This window comes from Carassius auratus, chromosome 2, assembly GCF_003368295.1.
Source record: "Carassius auratus strain Wakin chromosome 2, ASM336829v1, whole genome shotgun sequence".
NCBI classification, from domain to species: domain Eukaryota; kingdom Metazoa; phylum Chordata; class Actinopteri; order Cypriniformes; family Cyprinidae; genus Carassius; species Carassius auratus.
In genome coordinates this window covers 25,855,887-25,875,813 of record NC_039244.1, presented here as the reverse complement: position 1 = coordinate 25,875,813, position 19,927 = coordinate 25,855,887, and the positions used below count along the sequence as shown (strand labels likewise).

General features: G+C 36.2%; 1 protein-coding gene across 1 annotated transcript; it reads right to left on the bottom strand.

Moving 5' to 3' along the window:
• Positions 1 to 5,370: 5,370 nt before the first annotated feature.
• Positions 5,371 to 19,500, bottom strand: ccdc39 (coiled-coil domain 39 molecular ruler complex subunit). Its single transcript, XM_026195665.1, has 20 exons — positions 19,114 to 19,500; positions 18,896 to 19,015; positions 18,666 to 18,812; positions 17,526 to 17,684; positions 16,317 to 16,409; positions 16,080 to 16,208; positions 15,728 to 15,919; positions 15,273 to 15,376; positions 14,977 to 15,109; positions 13,649 to 13,843; positions 13,364 to 13,528; positions 12,092 to 12,229; positions 11,572 to 11,780; positions 11,118 to 11,241; positions 9,610 to 9,769; positions 8,400 to 8,506; positions 6,989 to 7,129; positions 6,583 to 6,762; positions 6,034 to 6,125; positions 5,371 to 5,890 (listed from the first exon to the last, which is right to left on the bottom strand). The coding sequence occupies exons 1-20, from the start codon at positions 19,201 to 19,203 to the stop codon at positions 5,719 to 5,721; spliced, it is 2,850 nt and encodes a 949-aa protein (XP_026051450.1). The 5' UTR covers positions 19,204 to 19,500; the 3' UTR covers positions 5,371 to 5,718.
• Positions 19,501 to 19,927: the final 427 nt, after the last annotated feature.

The following is a 19,927-nucleotide window of genomic DNA, read 5'->3' as shown; positions in this document are numbered from 1 at the left end:
ATGACAGAAAGCCACATATGTATAGCTACAGAAAAGAAAACATTTGTTTCTAGAAACATGTTTGGCTGGACTACGGAATCAGTCAAAGCCATGGACATTCAAGAACTCTACATTCCTCTATAAAGCTTTGATTCATTTTAGAAAAGAAAAAACTAAATTATATTTCATTTTTTCCTATGAAAAATCTATTTTGAGCAGCCGTTACTCTTCAGTGTCACATGATCCTCCAGAAATCATTCCAATATCCTGATTTGATGCTCATGAAACATCTTATTGTTCTTATTGTTATCAAAGTTGAAGACAGCTGTGCTACATCTCTCACTCTCATAACTACTACTTTATTTTTACTATATCAGGGAAATGTGTATTATTTAATATCATTAAAAATGTCAGTTACTCTCCTTCTGTTACCTAAAATGTTTGTTACGCTGTCATCTCTTTTCTCTACTTCGACCTGCTGAATCACAAAGTAGCTAACTACTCCTTTTCAAGGATTTGAATACTTTTTGGCTAAGTTTTTCTCCTTTTTTGCCACTGTCACAGGGGTTTTCTATCTCTAAAGCATGGGGCAGGGTGGAGGACAAGGGCATCACATACTGCACCATGTACAACCTGATGGAGGGTGAGACTCTTTCAGCTGTGGCAGCCATTGACACTGTGCTGTATGCTATGATGATTCAAACTGTTGAAACTGTTCACAGGCAGCGGGCTGGTGGAAGCTGCGGGTTATAAGCAGTACACAAATGAATGGATTTGTCTGGACTACTCGACTGCCAACTGCACCATCTACTGATCAGATCTGCTGCTCTTTGAAATGATTTAATACAAAGATCATAACACATTTATGAATCGCTTGTAATTCTCCAAATGCAGTTTTTAGTATTTTAGCAGTCACTCATGTACAGCTATTCATTGTTGATCATGCATTCTTGTTTTTCTGTGTTGAATCTCACCGTTTCTAAAGTATTGTTTTTGTTCCGACCTCATCTTTGTAGTATTATACATATTGGATTTGATCATACTGCGTACAACATGATGAGGATCAGATTCTTGTTCTTGTTCTCTTGTACTGAGTGTTCTGAATCTAAAAATATTCAATATAAAGTGCAGCATGTAATATCCAAACTCAAGAGAGTTGTTTCTCCCGCTCCTCAGACTCGTCGCTCATGAGGGTTGCCAGATTACAGACACGCAACTGGCTTTCGCATTTTTTATTGGAGAAACAAATATGTGCACAGCATGTTTCCAAATATCTATTTTTATGCTTTATTGTAGACAAAAAATAAAATTAAAATTAAAATACACATAGAATAAATCAATAAAATAAAGATAAAATCTGTCATCAGAAACAAAAGCATGTTTTGTTATATCAACTTAATAGACCTTACTGAATTATGAATACTAGTTTACAAAAATAATATTTTTAAGCAGTTCTGGAGCGTTTCTGGATGCTTCTCACTGTAATGGAAGTTGTTGCTTGGTGTTGAGAAGGAATGAACGTTTCAATCTGAAATGAGAAAGGGCTTTTTAAAACAAATGTTCTGTAGGTTTTATTTACATATTCACAGTGCTTCAAGTGGCCCAAAAGAGGTGCCCGTACTCTATTATAGCCAACAAAAAAAAAGATATATTTTCTTTTTATGATTCCCCTCATCCCCTGAGGTAACAACAACTATATTGAAGGGCTTTTATATACAGCAGTCAACAGGCGACCTTATTAATAATAAATCCTTTTATTAGTTTGTGGATTTGCTTGAGCTAAAAAGAACTACTGAACATAAATAAAATGTGCAAAAGGATTTTGAAAAAATACCCTAAAGAGCTACTGGATTACTGCATTCAAACTTCCAAAATGACTCAAATGATTCGCGAACCCGCTCTGAACTCCCGAACTGACTTAAATGATTCGCGAACCCGCTACGAACTCCCGAACTGATTCAAATGATTCGCGTTCCCCAAACTGACTCAAATGATTCGCGAACCCGCTTTGAACTCCCAAACTGACTCAAATGATTCGCAAACCCGCTACGAACTCCCGAACTGATTCAAATGATTCGCGAACCCTATACGAACCATAGACAGTAAAAGAAATGGACACAGCGACCCCATTGGAACTCAATTGAGACAAATGAAGCCCAGTTTTAGCGGTTTTTAGCACTTCCGTTTCTGACGCGCAGACTCAAACGAAGCTTGACGACGTCAGCAACCTGTCTGCCAGATGTAAATCTTCTAAGTGGCTGTGCGTGCAAACTGCCATCGTTAATCTTGCAGAGATGGCGAGCTTGAGTGGGGAGTTCTTTGGCGTGAGTGAGCAGGAGTAAGTATTCTGATTAATTATTTTGTATAGTATTTTAAAATGTAACGCCAGTACGCCATATTAAGTTAAATGCCTGCGAGCTTCTGCTCCTGTCTGTACGGTAATGCGACAGAGAGCCGAGTGGTTATGACGCAATCGTTAGCCTATTTTTTACAAAAACTGTTTATACGGGGCCATAATGTAACATAGAAGGTAATGGAGCCCTTTATACATTGTCGTGTATCTTTAGAAATAAATAATGGACAAACAGAGTCTTTAAACGCCTCAAATGTAAAGTTATTCGCTGTCAAAGTGACGCCAAAATGAATGGGAGTCAATGGGAATGCTAACGCAAGTGAAGTTCTGCTAAAAGATGGCAGCCCCCACCCGACTTCAACTTCCGGTCGAGTTCCTTGCCCCTTGATACGAACTCTCGAATTGATTCAAATGATCCGCGAAGCCGCTCCGAACTCCCAAACTGACTCAAATGATTCGCGAATGATCTGGGCGCACGAGAGGTGGTGGTACGCTCAAGACCTATATTTGGAAGTGGCGGTACTGAGTACCTGTGCGTACCGGCCCACTTAAAGCACTGCATATTCATATAACAGTGCCAAAATAAAAAACTGAAAAGTTATACAGTAAAACAAATAATGAATATTATAATTAATTTATATAAGGAGCCATTTAAAAGTCATTTTTAATAACTGGTGTTTTGGTGGATGTCCACAGGTGTGCTGGGTTTAAAGTTGAGCAGGGTTTTAAATAAATGCCACTTCATTTGATTAGCATGAAGTGTGTTCAGATTTACCATTGCTCTGTGAATCAAGTCATTTCAATAAGAATCCGCATGATCCCGCACGTGAAGGCGAAATATTTTCTCATGTATTTTTTACAACGGGTTCATGTTGGTCACAAGAGTTGACCAGAAGAAAGCTTGGTTTGAAATTCTGTGTAAGCAGCGCTTCATATTGCAACACTGGTGTTTGTTCATATAACAGCACATCATCAAATACTCATCTACTGTATAGACATCATAAGATATGCTTTTAGGAAGGTGAAAGAAAAGACAATACAATCAATGTATACCTGACGCAGAAGGAGCTCCATCTCAGGTGAGTTACTGGACAGATCAACCACAGATGTGACAGTTATTCTCAAGCCAGTAATTACTGAAGGGTCTATGAGAAAATAGACAAGAACGTGTTATAATAAAAGCCAAAACTAATCTCCAAATTACAATTTACATAACGTTCTATCGTAATTTACTGACCCTCGTGTTCCTCATTCCAAATATGTACTTACAGAAATACTTTCTTTCAAAAAGGGTTATAGTTGATAAAAAACAAATCCATAATAAATGTAATTACTAAATAAAGAAATAAAGAAATGTTAATTGAAATAAAATAAAATATAAAGAACTAGTTTCCAAAGCAACATTTGTCATTTTCATTTAGTTTAACTAATGAACTAAAATAAATCAAATTAAAATGACCAGAATGAAAATTAATAATAATTATAATTAAAAACACCATAAACTAGTAAAAATTACACAATTGTGTGTGTGTGTGTGTGTGTTCCATAGAATAAGTCATACAGTTTGGTTGAACTGTCCCATTTAAACTAAAGATGACTCTAGCGAGTTTCTATCCGATTTCTTCTGACTAATAATCATTTGTGATATTATACACCAGCTGCATTAAGTAGCAAAATATAACTTTGTACCAGGCTGCTGAGTTGCTGGTTCATAAATCATTGCCCAGTTTTCTGTTTGTGGAGCTGATGTTGGTTCTGTTGACATGTCTGTTGTTGTAGGGGCAACTGTAAGCAGCATTAAAGAAACAGAAAACAGGTTTGTGAGTGAATATGTCAGTTATGTAAATGAAAAAGTTAGTATGTCAACAATGTATCATTGAATCCATTATTTACACAAGACTTTGACTTTACTATAGCTACTGTATAAAACAGCAAACTGTTCATCATCAACCTGAATCTGTGCTCATTTCATTAACCAGAACTATGACGAAAAATGTTCGTTGATTAGCTTTTTTCCCATGACTAGATGGGACTAAGAAGAGATGACAATAAGGTCAATAAAAGATAACTAAGACTATATCAACATGCAATTTCATTTACGGAATAAGACGAGACTAAAATGTATTCAAAAAGATAAAAACCTTACCAAAAACCCATTTTTAATTTCATTAAAACGGAGACAGAATGATATTGTGGACTGCACGCCTCTACTATTGCGAGTTTTCAGCTAATAAGTCTATAATAAATCAATACACTAGATGAGGTCAAACATGAGTCCAGATTCTACTGATTTGTGCTTACTGTGAAAGTGCAATATCTGCAGAAGTACATTTCTCAAATGACAATAATCATTACGATTATAATTTTGATCAGTTTAACCATTATAAAGCATGACGAAATTTTGTCTAAAACTTGACTTAAATACTCATATATTTCATTGACTTAAACTTGACTAAAAACAGGACAAGGTTGACTAAATATGATATCTAAAATGTACATTTGAGTAGGATAAGACTAAATAAAAAATGTCTGCAAAAATGAATACTGATGTACGGTTAATTAATAATAATCTGACTAAAACTTGACTAAAATACTTTCAATTGTATTTGACTTAAACTAGTCTGTTGAGACTTTTAGTCGACTAAAACTAAATAGGAGAAGGATAACTCAATATGATAAAAACTAACAAGGACATTTAACACAGGACTAGGACTAAAATTGAAAACAGCTGAGTAATAGAGCAATTTTTTGATCAGTCACTCACCGTCAGTGGTCGACTGTCCCACAGAAAAACACAGGAATCCAACGCACAGGAAGAAAAGGTTCTCCATTGTTCTGATCTTTCAGGAGGAAGGTGTCTGAATGTGCGGTGTATTCAGTGACTCTTCAGGTTTCTGGGCCGTATGAGGGGGTTGACCGAGCCGTCTGTCTCGTGGGTTTCAACGAATAGTGAGACAGAACACACCCCTAGCACTGTCAGCACACGCACAAAGGCCAGTAACCCGATAACACTGATCCATCACTCACAGACCAAAGCATTTCACAAATGTAGGGTTTTATTGTTTCTTTCTTGTTGCCGCCACATAACATAATCCAAGTAGTGAACTAAACAAGACCCATGTGTGCACTTTCAAACAAAAGCATTTTTGTGAAAGGTCATTAAACAAACTGTGTGTCTACAAGTCTATAGTATTTTTCCTTGAAAAATCTAATCTAAATCTAGGGACTTAAAACATAAAAGTGAATTTTAAACAACTATAGCCATTTTAAAGAATCACTGAACTGGATAAATGAAACATTGAGTATACATATAAGTGGAATAAGAGGAATGGTGGTAATGGTATAATTCAATGCCTTCTCTTCATAGAGACTGGCGTGAGATCTGTCTAAGGGCTTTTGCACTTGCTGCTCGTGCTGCTGCCAGCGCTGGGCGGCCGAGAGCCATGCGGGGACGTGATGGAGAGCCCCAAACCTAGATCCACTGTCTTCACTGCAGGGGACGTGACAGACTGGCTTCTGGGACTGCTGCTGGCTGAGGGATTTGAGGATCTGATGTGTCTGCGGGGCACATAAGACAATCTTCAGGACTTTCCGCATGTCAGAGATATCTGTCTGGTTTAAACTGTCACACTTGGTTGGATAGTTATGCTGTAATAGCAGCAGATGCACATGTGGAATATAAATCATGATTGTGTGGATACCGCTGGAGTGAAGCAGAACTGCGGGCTGAGCTGATCTTTGAGCTCAGACGACTGGAGGGGGTGGAGGCGGGAGAGGGCAGGGACAGACCAGCCTGAAAACACAGCAACAGTTCATTACAGACTTCATTTGTATGAAAAGTTAGTAATTCCACTGATAGCTGTCCCCATTGTAAAAATGTACAAACATACTACCGTTTAAAAGTTTGGAGTCAGTTCATTTTTTTAATGTCTCTTGTGCTCACCAAGGCAGCATTTATTTGATCAAATTAGAATACAGTAAAATGTCAAGTAACAGTTTTCTATTTGAATCATTTACTGAAACCTTATCTTATCTTTGATCTTTGCTGAATGAGCGCATTATTTCTTTCAAATTGAACAGTTAACAGTTACATTTTTATGTTTAACATAAGGTGATTCAAAATAGCACTTTGTATCACTTTGACAAGGCAGCATTATCATTTTATGATTTCGTATGGAATGGATTTTGTTTTTACAATGCTTCATGTCGTTTATAAATGATGATGGGTAATTGTTCCTGTCGTGCTGTACCTGCATAAAACGCATCTGCAATGCAGAAGAAAGCTCAGGATTCTCCTCCATGGCTTCAAGGAGCATCTTATTTACGCTTTTATTGCATTCTCTGAGTTCACGTAGCTCTATGTCGCGCTCCTCAAATGTCTTCTCTTTGGTGTTTTTAGCAGACCGGATTTCCCTGGTATATTTGGCACACTGTGAGATAAGAACAAGATAAATCACAATAAAATGGGTATAATCATTCATTACTGGCCATACTCTGTATACATAGAAAAATACAGGAGAGACCTGCATATGTATAGAGTTGTCACACTTTTTAATTGGGGCATGTTGTCACAACAGAAACTGCCATTTAACAACCTGTTCTGATTTTTTTAGCTAATCTGAAAAGACAAAGCAGAACAACTGCAGGTGGTCAGACCTGTTTGGTGGCTCTATTGAGTTTCTCCTCTTGAGAGAGGATGGAGTGGTTGAGAGAGAGCACATGGGCTTGAGTCTTCTCAATGGTCTCATTCTGGACTGCTTCCTCTTGAAGAAGACCGTCCAGTGTGCGGGACATGCTCTGAAATATGTGGAAAAAAACATGCTTTATGTACTATTCTCTAAATGAATTATTTGTTATTACTGATTCAAGCTGACCTAGCTAATTAGCCTTGAGGTTTTCACTTTTCACAGGGCAGGTTCACACAAACCAGTTTGACCTGCTGTGAATGTTGATTTCAAAACAATCTTTTTAACTGTTATGTAACCCAGTAACATAAATATAAAAGTGAAAGGACACACTTTGCATTACAGTGTATTGAGACTATAGTAAGCTGGTAGCAGCCTACAATTCTGGTGCCAGTATCTTTAAAGTAAAGGTGTGCTCACGTTAGTGAAATTTAGGTGTAAGTTTAGTAAGAATTTTTTTTTTAATTTTCGATTGTTAATGATGCTGCTTATGTCACATTCAAACCAAACAGCTTTCTGTTGGTCTGTGCAGCAAATTCACACGACTAACTTGTATACTGGTAAATATGGTATTTATGGTAAATGTGACCATACCTTTCTAGTTTTTGTTACATGTATTACATATTACTGTACCTAATTACTATACTAATAACAAGAAATATGTATAACTATAAAACACTCCAGAAAATGATAACATACTAAGTACATATAGTTGTTTGGAATTCCTTTTTAACTATTTACATAACTACAGACAATCACGAACAATGTAAAATAAAATGCTTAAATGCTTTTAAATGAAAACTTGAAAATATGTTTATAGCATTTGATAATCTAATATTAATTAAAATGTAAAAATAAAAAATATATATTAGTTGTTGTTTTTTATTAATAATTGTTAATCCATAATACCTAAAACATTACTTAAAGTTAGGAATTATAATTTTTTCTATCATAATACACATATGTCTATTGAACTTTTGTCTGCGTTCAGACTTGAACTAAAAGTAGTGTTTCTCAATACATAATGTCATCATTAAAAAAAAAAAAAAAAAAAGAAAGAAAGTGACGTGACATTCAGCCAAGTATGGTGACCCATACTCAGAATTCGTGCTCTGCATTTAACCCATCCAAAGTGCATACACACAGAGCAGTGAACACACACACACACACACACACACTGTGAACACACCCAGACATTGGGGAGGCATTTATGCTGCAGCACCCGGGGAGCAGTTGGGGGTTCAGTGCCTTGCTCAAGGACACGTAAGTCATGTTATTGCCAGCCCAAGACTCGAACCCACAACCCTAGGGTTAGGAATCAAACTCTAAGAGAGATACACCACTGTGATTGTAAATGAACGGTCTGCTTGGAGGAATATTACCTCAATGTCCTCCTGCAGTTCTCTCATTTGCCGTTTTTTATATTTGTATTTCTCCTCGGCCGCTCGTCTCTGCTCCTCCAGCTTCAGTTTCTCCTGGTGCGCAGGACCTACAGTGAGATCACAATGAAATTCTATTTGTTTATATAAATTGCAATATTCCACATACATTTACTGTTTATATGCCAAATAAAAGCCTGTGTAGTATCTACACCATAAACAAGTGACGTTTGCACTTAGGGTATGACTTAAGATAAATTTATTTAATTTGACAACAAGTTGTGTGTGTAGTTTCGAGCCAAGAATGAGAATTAACTTATTCCAAGGGACTTTAACTCTTTACCCACCACTGACAGAATTTTCCAGCTTTCTGCGTTTTCACTATTAGATGCTATCACACATCTTCTGAAAGTGTACTGAACCCCCAAATAAAAAAAAAAGGAGCTGAAACAATCAATACATATTTAAAATAATAAACAGCATATAAATAAAACTGCTTAATATTACCCAATGAAACGTCGAACCATGAAGTGCAAATAGGACAGTGCAAGCTTTTGATACATAGATGGAAGTGATCTATTCCATCTATGATTAAATCATCACTCTGAATCTCATCCACATGTATAGTTGCAGAATGTTGCTTTATGAAACTTTCCCACATTCAAGTGTTGATGAAAAAAACAAAGGCTCTGTTTTGTCTTTTGACATTCTGCATGTTCAGATATTCATTAATAACATTTTCTGAAAGTTTCCTAAAAATGATCAAAAATGCTGGCAGTGGCTGGCAAAATTGCTGTAGGGAAAAAGGTTTATGATCAAGAACCCCTACACAGTCACAGTAACAGAGAAAACTGAGGACTTAAATACAATGAGGAGTGATAATCAACAAACCAAGGAACAGGTGTGACTAATGAGAAACCATGGTAACAAACGAAGGCAAACTCAGACAATGACACAGAACATAATCATGACACATGAATTAATATCAGAGGTGCTCAAGCATATATATTTCAGATGAGTAAACAAACTTACCAGACGCCTCTAACATTAGAATCGCACAACAATGCATTGTGGAAAAGCGGTGACATTAGTGATGAAGAATGATTTAAAAAGCTGGCACTGAGTTATGGTGCTTGAGACTGACTTTCTAAACACCAAGCAGCAGTATTTACACAGAACTGTAGTTTAATGTGAATGATGTGAATGGACTTACTGGACTCTGTGACTTTGGTCAGGGATTTGCGATAGGTTGTATTGCAGTTGTTGACGACCTGCAGGGTGTTCTCCAGTGCGTGGATCTCTTTCTCTGTCTTGCGGATTTTGGCATCCAAATCATCTCCCTGCCGCTGGAGTTCTTCTTTCTCTTGAGCTGCCTTCAGGAAAAGTGCAGGATTTATTAGCTATCGAGATGTCTGGAGTATTAATGTTCATTCTGAGATGAAAAACATCATGAGCTAGAAAAGCTTTGAATTCAAAGACCCAAGCTGCACTTTGTTTTGGATTTATTCATTTTAATGTTTTTAAAAAGATGTCTCTTATGCTCACTAAGGCTCCATTTGGATATCCATATCAGGACAGACATGAGATAAGATATTGATATTTATCACAATATTCATATACAATTAACAGGGAAGGAAATGCTTCCATATGTGTGTTAGACCTTGAGAATAAAGGTAAACATGACTTTATTCGCAATTAAACTCTACAGAGTAAGCTACCTTTTGATTTAGAGCCACATGAAATCCATTTAAGTTTCCCCTAAATTCAGTTTTCCTTTTTTTTATGGATTCTGTGTTTAACGATTCGATACAAATTTATCATTAAAAATGGTGTCTAAGCAAATGAATGAATAAAACCTTGACAATTTAATCAATCAATCTTTTAAAAAGTAATCAATTCATTCACGCAGAGACATGCACTGACTGGTTGCTGTTGCATTTATTTCTGCTTCTATTAGGCTTATTGAATAAATATGTCAAGAGCTTATCTAGATCTCTAAAATATCGGCAGCTGTGGTTGCCAGAAAATTACCGTAAAAAATATGGTAGCATCATTTAAGGTTTTGCAGTGATAACTTAAATTCACAGTAAACAAATAAAAATATATATATTTAATGACATGATGGTATAATACCATCCTACAGAAGTACTAGAATCTGTTTCGTACCTTTGTAAGACACTGATAACCACCAAAAACAGGGGGCGATGATGAGTAATAATAATAATAACAAACAGCTTTCTCCACAAGCTGGGGAGGTAAATACTAATATATGGAAATTGCACAGTGTCATGCACACAAATACTAAACACCATCATGATAACACATGACACTGAAATAATTCAATAAACATTAATTTAACAACACTAGATGTAAGATAAAACAAATATGAAGTGTGATGCAGGGAATTCTGGGAATGTTAATTTTTGGTCTTTCTCTGTAAATTATACAATGCCGTTCTTTTTCACTTCCAAAAACTGTAACTGTAACAGTATATTACTGTAAAATTACATTCATTGTAATTACAGTTATTCACTGTGTATAGTATTGGAACTTATGCTAAACCAATTAACAGGTATTTACTGTAGCATTTGTACAGTCTTTTACTGTTAAAATCACAGTGAATCTGATGCAGAAAGTCATTTTTAACTATTTTTCTGCGATTCTACCTTGAGCATGATGCAGTTCCATGCATCTAATTAGCAAAAACCAGAGGTATGCCACCTTTATAATGAAGTAGGCCTGGGATTTCTCCTCTTCTCCCTCTGGTGCAGCCAGAGAAACAGTAAGGATCTCGTACCTCTTCCTCATCTTGTCAATTTTGAACAGTCTCTCATTCATCGCAGCACTGACACCATTTATCACAACAAACAAAGTGCAGAAGAAAAAAAAACAAATCAATGCAGGAATCAAATATATGACATGAAATCCATGCAGATCAAACTCTACTTTTTTCTGGATTTATAAAAAGAAAACATATATTATTTATATAGCACATACCAATCACACAATTAAAATAAGAACATTCAAAAATGAAATAAAATAATTAAAAGTAAAAAAAGAATATTTATTGATATATTTCTTTCAGTATGAATCTATCTTTCTAAGCCACACTAAAGAATGAAATCATTTGAGAACTCCATTAGCTAGCGTGCTCTTCGGTCAGTGTTGTTTTTACCTGAGCCCTTGTCTCTCCTGCTCAGTGAGCTTGACCTGTTTAGCGAGCATCTCTCTGTGCACGTGGATCTCCTCTTCTCTCTCTTTCATGGCCGCTTGCAGCTGCAGACGTCTCTTCTCCAGACTCAGCACTCCATCTGCTCGGTCATACAGTAGACCTCTCAGCCGCTGCACCTCCATCTTCAGGAGACCTTTCTCCACCATGCTGTCCTGAAGGGAGGAGGAGACGTACACATGAGTGAGACAGGTGCCAATGTGTTTTGTTGTTCTCTCCCAGTTTTCACTGCTGATATTTTTTAAATGCTCTTGATAGATTAGGTAATCTACAATAGATTAATAATTCATTATGCATTTTATCAGTTGTGCTGAGAGCAAGTGCTGCCAGTGGGGGAAAAATTGTGGAGTATTTTAATAAAACATGAGAAATTGATAACAGAAGGCATTATCAAATTAGCCCGAAAATACTTAAACAAACAGGCAGGAAAGTTCTGAGGCTATGGATGAAGAATTTTGTCCCGAACCTGTTTTTTGAGCCTGAGTTTTTTCTGGTCTTTCTCAGAGTTGTTAATGAAGAGTTCCATCTCCTGGATCTTGGAGGTCAGTTCTCTCTTTTCTGCTCCGATCTTCTCGGTGTCTTTCCTAACGCAGCGGATATCATCCTGAGAATATATGCACCGTGAAAAACATCATTACACATCAAAATAGTTTTCTCAGAAAACCATGTTTCACCAAAAGAAGAAAAAAGATACAGTCATACCAAAACCGTCAACATTTCACACATTATCACAGTTTATTCTCTATAGTTTAGACAATGGTGGTAAAATATGACAAGAGCAAATGTATATGGATAATGTCAGATAACACCTAAGCACAACATGGCCAGGTCATTGTGTCTGAAAAAAATGTTGGTCCCAAATTTGACAAAATTTGACAAAAAATGACAAATAACACCTGTCAGATTGTTCAGATATCTGTTTGAAGTTCTCTATGCTTAATTCTAATCTATTTTCTTTTTATATTGCATGAAGAACAGAAGGAAACATAAGATTGAGAGAGCAGGAAATTAATACAATTTTATGATTTAAAGCTGCAGTAGGTAACTTTTGTAAAAATATATTTTTAAAATATTTGTTAAACCTGTCATTATGTCCTGACAGTAGAATATGAGACAGATAATCTGTGAAAAAATCAAGCTCCTCTGGCTCCTCCCATTGCTCCTATTGCCATTTGCAGAAACTCCATCGCTCCCGGTAAGAAAACAACCAATCAGAGCTGCGGTCCGTAACTTTGTTTGTGTTCAAAATGTAGAAAAATGAATATAATAAGCGAGTACACCATGAATCCATTTTCCAAACCTTGTTTTGGCTTGTCCTGAATCACTAGGGTGCACCTATAATAAGTGTTTATATTCGGACTATTTTAGATTGCTTCGGGATACCGCGGCGGAGTAACCCAGTACCTTTGTGATTTTTCATAGACATAAACAGAGAGAAGTAGCTCCGGCTACAATGTTCTTCCGCAAGACGCAAGCAATTCTGTTTATTAACCGCTAGAGCGTCAAAAGTTACAGACTGCAGCTTTAATACAACTGTTAATTCTCCAGTGCAATTATTGATTGCGATAACTCAAGGGCAGAATAACGAAAACAAAAAACTGAGTAATCATTGGATAAACACACTTATGATGTCACCTGTGAATCAGACCCATGTGCCCACTGATAACAGCTGTTCTCCAAACCTGAGGAGAGCTCTGGGAAATCATTGTTTTGTGACAACAGAGGCCCACACTCGCACCTGGAGTTTCTTCAGCTGTGTGGTGAGGGTGCTGGCTGTCCTCTTCTTCTCCTCTAGAGCTTCAGCCAGATCAGATGCCTTCTTCTCCAGAGCTTCCTTTTCTTCTGTGTTCACCTTTCCCTGCAGGTGTGAAGTCTTCCTCTCCAGCATCTGGATCTGAAAGTCCTAGACCAAACAAAAGAACAATACTTGAGCCATCTGTCAACTTGCAGAAAACAACCGTCCAGCTTGTGTTAACTGGATGATAACTCTGTGTTGACGCTGACAGAGACAAGGATCTCTTGCCTGGTTGGAAATGATCATCTGCTGTTTGAGTAAGTTCTGGTCCAGTTTGCTGAGTCTGCTGTCCAGGTTGGAGATAGCGGCCCGTGTGGCGCAGATCTCAGCTGTGGTGTTCTTCTCTTTATCACGCAGTCCCTGCAACTCCTGACTCTTTCTGAACATGAGCTCTCTCTGCCGGAGCAGCTGAGCATCCATCTCCTACACACACAAGCAGTAACACAAAACTCGGATCACAGTAGAACAAGATTCACTTAACTTAATAACTTAATAAATTCAAATACGGAGCCATTGTCTTCTCATAAAACCTCAATGTTTACTAAATCGCACTGATCAGTCCAGGATTATGCATGAATGCTTTATTAATCCAAATACAAATAAAGTTAACAAATTATAATAACTTTCATAAATAGGTCGTTAACAAAATGCTTAACAAATTAATAAATTCTGTATGATTAAATAATAATAATTTACAAATTATATATGTATCGGCTGATACTCGATAATTGTGAATTTCTTCTATTTTTATAATTTAGATTATGTTTGCTGTAAAATGTACTGTACTCAAAATGTCCCTACTAAATGTAACCTTTAGCAAATCTCTAAATGATTTCTATTATGACTTTGATTAGATTTTTAAATTTATAGAATTTAAAAAGTCCGATTTTAGTTTTTAGTGTTTTTTTTAGTGTCAGAATAGTACAGTATTTGGCACTTATGGGTTATTGATCATATTGATCATGAATTGTGTGTCCGATTTTTCCAAAAGTTTGAATGAGGGTTATTATTGTTAATTAAAGCTAAAACTATGATATTTAAAACTAGGCTGAAATAACATTTCAAAATATGACATGAAATACATAAAAAATATGAACTAACTTAAAATGACTAACAGGAAATAAACAAATACTAAAAATAAAAATAAAAATAACACTGAAATAAAAAATGTTTTAATCCTGAACCTAATAAATAACAATAAATAATAATTTAAAAAATTGAAAACAATTATAACACAACTAACAAAATTTTTATAAAATTGAAAACATAAAAATAAAAGCTGATAAATAAAACTAAAATAGCAAAGCTGTGGAATTTTCGACACTGAATGGTCAATCCATGGTACACAATATAGTAACATTTATGAAACCCGAGAGAGAGAGAGAGAGAGAGAGAGAGAGAGACAAAGAGAGAGAGAGAGAGAGAGAGAGAGAGAGAGAGAGAGAGAGAGAGAGATAGAGGGAGAGAAGCCCCCTATCTTTTTTGAGCCATATTCAATGCAAATCAAAATGATGCTCAGGTTGGCAGTGAATTGCTGAAGAAGGAGTCAAACTGACTTTGATGCTCTGTTCCTGTTCTCTGTACAGTTGCTCCATCTGTGCTGCTTGTCCTTCACCATCCAGCACCGCCTCTGTCACCATCTGCAGTTTCTCCTTCAGAGCAGCGTTATGTAGCTTTGCCTCTTCAACTCTACAACAAAAGTACTGCATACATTACTACAATTAATCTGCAATGTTTATGTGATATCAGTTCTGACTTTAGGTGTGCCACTTTTTCCCCAATTCAAATAAAAGTGGGTGAAAAAACAGAGGAAAGGTGATCGGTGGTTGTCTGAGAAAAGAGAAAGCGTTACTTTGCTGTTTTGTGCTGAATGTCCTTTTTCATGCTGGTTAACTGAGATCGGGTGGTCTCCACATCTGTGGCTATTCGGTCTAAAGTTCCCTTCAGCACTTCCACCTGAGAGGAAAACAGCACGTTTGATTCGATTATGCAAATTCATGAATACATTTACATTTGATGTATCCATTACCCTTTTGGTACCTTTATCATTTCCATAATAAACATATTGATCTGCTGTGGTATTTACATGGTACCCCAAGGTCTTTGAAGAATAAAAAATGGTAATTTTATCTCGGAACCATAACAGCCATGGCAGAATGATAGACGATTGATCCAAATTTCATCACGATGGACTTTGATTGATTTCTGGGTCACTGGTTTAAGGATAGAGGAGCAATGAACTGTGGATGCACATTTTACATGAGGAATGAGAAGCAGCCCAGTGTCTGTGAGCTCTGGTGGATTCACCTCGTCCTGCAGACGTCTTTGGTTCCTCTCCTCTTCCTGGAGCTGCTGCCTGAGTCGAAGCGCCTGACGTTCAGCCGCACTTATATTCCTCTCCAGCTCTTTATTGTTCTCTATCTCACGCTCCATGAAGTCCTTCCTCTCCTTCAGCAAATAATTCTTCTCTCTTATCACTTGGTTCACCTCTGCCTGCATCTAGAATATCAAGAGATTCACATTCAAATCAAATAAACTGTCTTCTGAATTAAATCGTTGATAATGGTTGTGTATTTTATTTAAAAAACTGCACAGTATATGTTTACATCTGTCGATTTAATGGAGTGTTTTTATTAAAAGAGTGCCATCTTCAGGTTACCATGGCACACTGCTGTATCTCCTGGTCTCTTTTTCTCATTTGTTCAATGGTGTTCTCCCACTGGCTGATCATCTCTTGTCTCTCACTGTGAGCCTGACGAAAACTCTCGGCCGTCTTGTCAAGAGCCACCTGCATCCCAAAACACAAGTGCATTCACAAAGACCAAAGCATTCTCACATCACAGAAATGTCCTCTCACAGTTAAGAAATGGGAGGGAGCCAGAAAAACATCTATCACCTGTGCTGTAACAGTCTCAGTGACTTCACTGTCCAAGGCTTTTCTCTTCTGGTTGGCTTCAAGAGTCAACTTCTCAATTTTCAGCGTCAGCTCCTGATTCAAAACGCAGACATTATCTCAGTACAGACATGGCAGTTATTCTGCAACGCAAACTGTTGCCTACAAGCTTAACATCACACTACTTTATTCAAAAATATTCACATTTCTAAAATATGTGCCACACAAGTGAGCAAATCTCAAGAAACAAATATAGATATATATCTATAGATATATATGGAGTCAAGCCAAAATGTATTCAGGCACCTTCAACATTTCACACATCATTAGTTTATTCTCTAAAGTTTAGAAAATGAGAATAAAATATGACGAGAACTCAGAGTTAAACTGTGTCAGAACAAATTCATCTTGATAATGTCAGATAGAAATTAAGCAAAATATGGTCAGGTCAAAGTGTCCGAATAATTTTTAGTCCCAAATGTCTTATACATTTTACTGGTAGCTCACTATATGAATAATATTTGGGTATAATATGACACAGTTTTTATATCTCTCTATATTAAAAATTATATTTGTTGTCAGAATAATTTTTGGTTTGACTGTACATACAGTATGTATGTATAAGGAAACTACACTACTACTACTAAACTAACTAAAAGCATTAAAAAAATTTTCTTTAAAAATATTTTCTCTTATTTTTATTTAGATTAAACAATAAAATAATTAAAGCTAAATAAACCATAACTAAAAACTACATTAAAAATTAAAATATAAAAATACAATATTATCCAAAGATTTTACTATTTATTTACATTATTTACTTTAACTGAAGTTTTATAACCTTATGGCAGTTAAGAATGTTAGTCCCTTAATTTATAATAATCGTAATGTACAAATTAAAGGCAGAACAATAATATTTTACAGTTTTATATATATATATATATATATATATATATATATTTTATTTATTTTTTTTTTTTTTATAACACAATTACTATAATGTGTGTAGAGGGGTTGTGTTCAACTAATTTCTTAATTTGTTAATTGGTGATTTAACTTTTAAAGGTATTACAAAATTGCTGTTTGCATTGAATAAAACAAGGACAGCTTGTGCACGACAGTCTTTTACATTTTTCTTGATGGCAGTCGAACTGGCTATACAAAGTGACCCAACTCAAACAGATGATCCTGCCACTCTAACGAGGAACTCACTCGAATCTTGCTCTCGTCTTGCTTGGCGTACTTGATGATGGCCATGGTGTCTTCGTCCTTGTGTGCTGATTCCTGCAGCCAGGCCTCCAGGGTCTGCTGATCCCAGTTCAGCTGACTCTTCAGCTCATCCAGCTTCTGGGTGGCTTTAAAGATGATGTTCTGTGCAGATGATTGACAGAATTACTTTAGGACTTTAACTACATTATAAAATAAACATAATGTGTTCACTACTGTTCAAAAGATTTGGGGTTGGAACGATATTTTTGAAAGAAGTCTCTGTTTTTGATCAAGGCTGCATTCATTTGATAAAAAAATACAGTACTACAGTAATCCTGTTAAAAAAATACTATTACAACTTAAAAGATCTGTTTTTTCTTTCAACATATTTTTAAATGTAATTTAAAATGTAAGCTGGATTTTCACCGTCGTGATACTTCAGAATTCAGTCTTATGTCATCTTGATCAGCAAGACTTATTATTAATTAATATCAATGTTGAATACAGTTGTGTTGCATAATGTTGTAGAATCTGGGACACATCTTTTAAGGATTCTTTGATGAATACAAAAGAACAACATGCATTTGAAACAGAAATCTTGTCACATTATGAATGTCACCTTTAATCCATTTAATGAGCATGTGCTGAATATATCTTAATTTAATTTAAATGTCCCCAGACTTCTGAACTATAGTGTGTGTGTGTGTGTGTGTGTGTGTGTGTGTGTGTGTGTGTGTGTGTGTGTGTGTGCTCTTGTTTTTGTGCCATATCAGGACACAACTCTGTATAATGACATGGGTATGACAAAGGTATTACAAGCAGATGGTGACTTATGAGGACATAACCCATGTCCCCATTTTTAAAAACGCTTATAAACCATACATAATGAGTTTTTTTTTTTGAGAAAGTAAAAATGCACAAAGTTTCCTGTGAGGGTTAGGGTATAGAATATACAGTTTGTACAGTATAAAAACCATTATGCCTATGGCATGTCCCCACTTTTCACAAAAAGAAACGTGTGTGTATAAATATTTTTAATATGTGAGCCACCAATGAATAGTGGTTGTGTGTCTTAATATTGCTTTGACAGTTTATGTATAAGCAGAGGTTACATCATATGGATGGTGTGTGTGTCAGCTGCACCTCTTGTGTGTTCTTCTTCTCATTCAGTGTTTTCAGTTGATTCTCCAGCTGACTGATCTCCTGCTTCAGGCGGCCTGTCTCTCGCTCCGCCAGGGCTCTGAAATGCACCTCTGACTCAGTCTCCTTCTCTCTGGCTTTGCACAATGCCTGAACACATGCGAACATTGCATCTTACAAAACAGAAAAACAGAGGAAGGGTCAAGCTCCTCTCCAGTTTTCTCCTAACTTACCTGAGTGTGGGAAACCTCCTGTCGTAGATTGTTGAGGTGTTCAGTCAGTGCATTTATCACATCCTTGTTTTTATTTATCTTGTTCTCAAGGTTTAAATGCTCTTTTTGCTTCTTTTGGAGCTGTGGAGGGAATAAGAAAAATGAATGAGATGTACACACACGTCTCTTAAACGCCATTTCTCCTGATATGAAGTCAGTTAGCAGATAACTTCTCTCACCTCCTCCTGCAATGCTTTATTCTCTTCATTGGCTACAGGGATGGCAAAACCCGCGTCCCAACCAACTTCTGCTAACAGCGCGTTAGACATGTTGTTGTTTCAGAGTCATTTAGGAGTAAAACATAAACGGCTCGATGATATTAAGGCTGCAAGACATTTACGAATGGCGAAGTTTATCGTTGTGTTTTCAAGAGTCGTTTCCTAGCAACGACGCTAACTATCGACGTGCCGTATTCTACCGATAGATGACGCCAAACGCTTCTTTCTCGGGCAGCAGAATAAATACTACAAAACCTTCAGAAAGTGTCTTACAAAATATTAACTTACATAAGATTTGTCCGGTTAAACATGTTTTGGAAAGATTTAAACTAAACATTTCATTGTTAAACATTTCACTAAACATTTAACTGTCAATTTTGTGGACAAGAAAAGGAAACATTGCGTTTTTGTTGTATTTACGCTGGACCAGTGTGCTTGTTTTTTGTTTTTTTTTCAGAAGGAATTTTTGGAAACATTAGCACAGCATATAATACAGTTATTTCTTTTACTAGCAAAATATCACATGCAAACCAGAGATTTCACATTTTATAAATGACTAAATAATAATCAATAAACCTCAAAAGCACTGAAAACGTGCAACACTTTAAAAGCACTGAATGTTGGAATTTTATTTCATTTTTTTTTTTCTGGCAACTGTTTGATTATAATACTTCTTGTTGTTGTGTCAAAAGAAAAAAAAAGTTCTACTATTTTTTTTCTCTCTCAGGTTAAAAATCCCTTATAGTGAAATATCAAAACAATGATTTAAATCCTG

Coding starts and splice junctions, on each gene's coding strand:
- ccdc39 (XM_026195665.1), bottom strand. CDS start 19,203: ATGTCTAACGCGCTGTTAGCAGAAGTTGGTTGGGACGCGGGTTTTGCC. Junction 17,685..18,665: donor AGAAGAAGAACACACAAGAG/GTGCAGCTGACA, acceptor TCATCTGCACAG/AACATCATCTTTAAAGCCAC. Junction 6,126..6,582: donor TGCAGATGCGTTTTATGCAG/GTACAGCACGAC, acceptor CTGTGTTTTCAG/GCTGGTCTGTCCCTGCCCTC.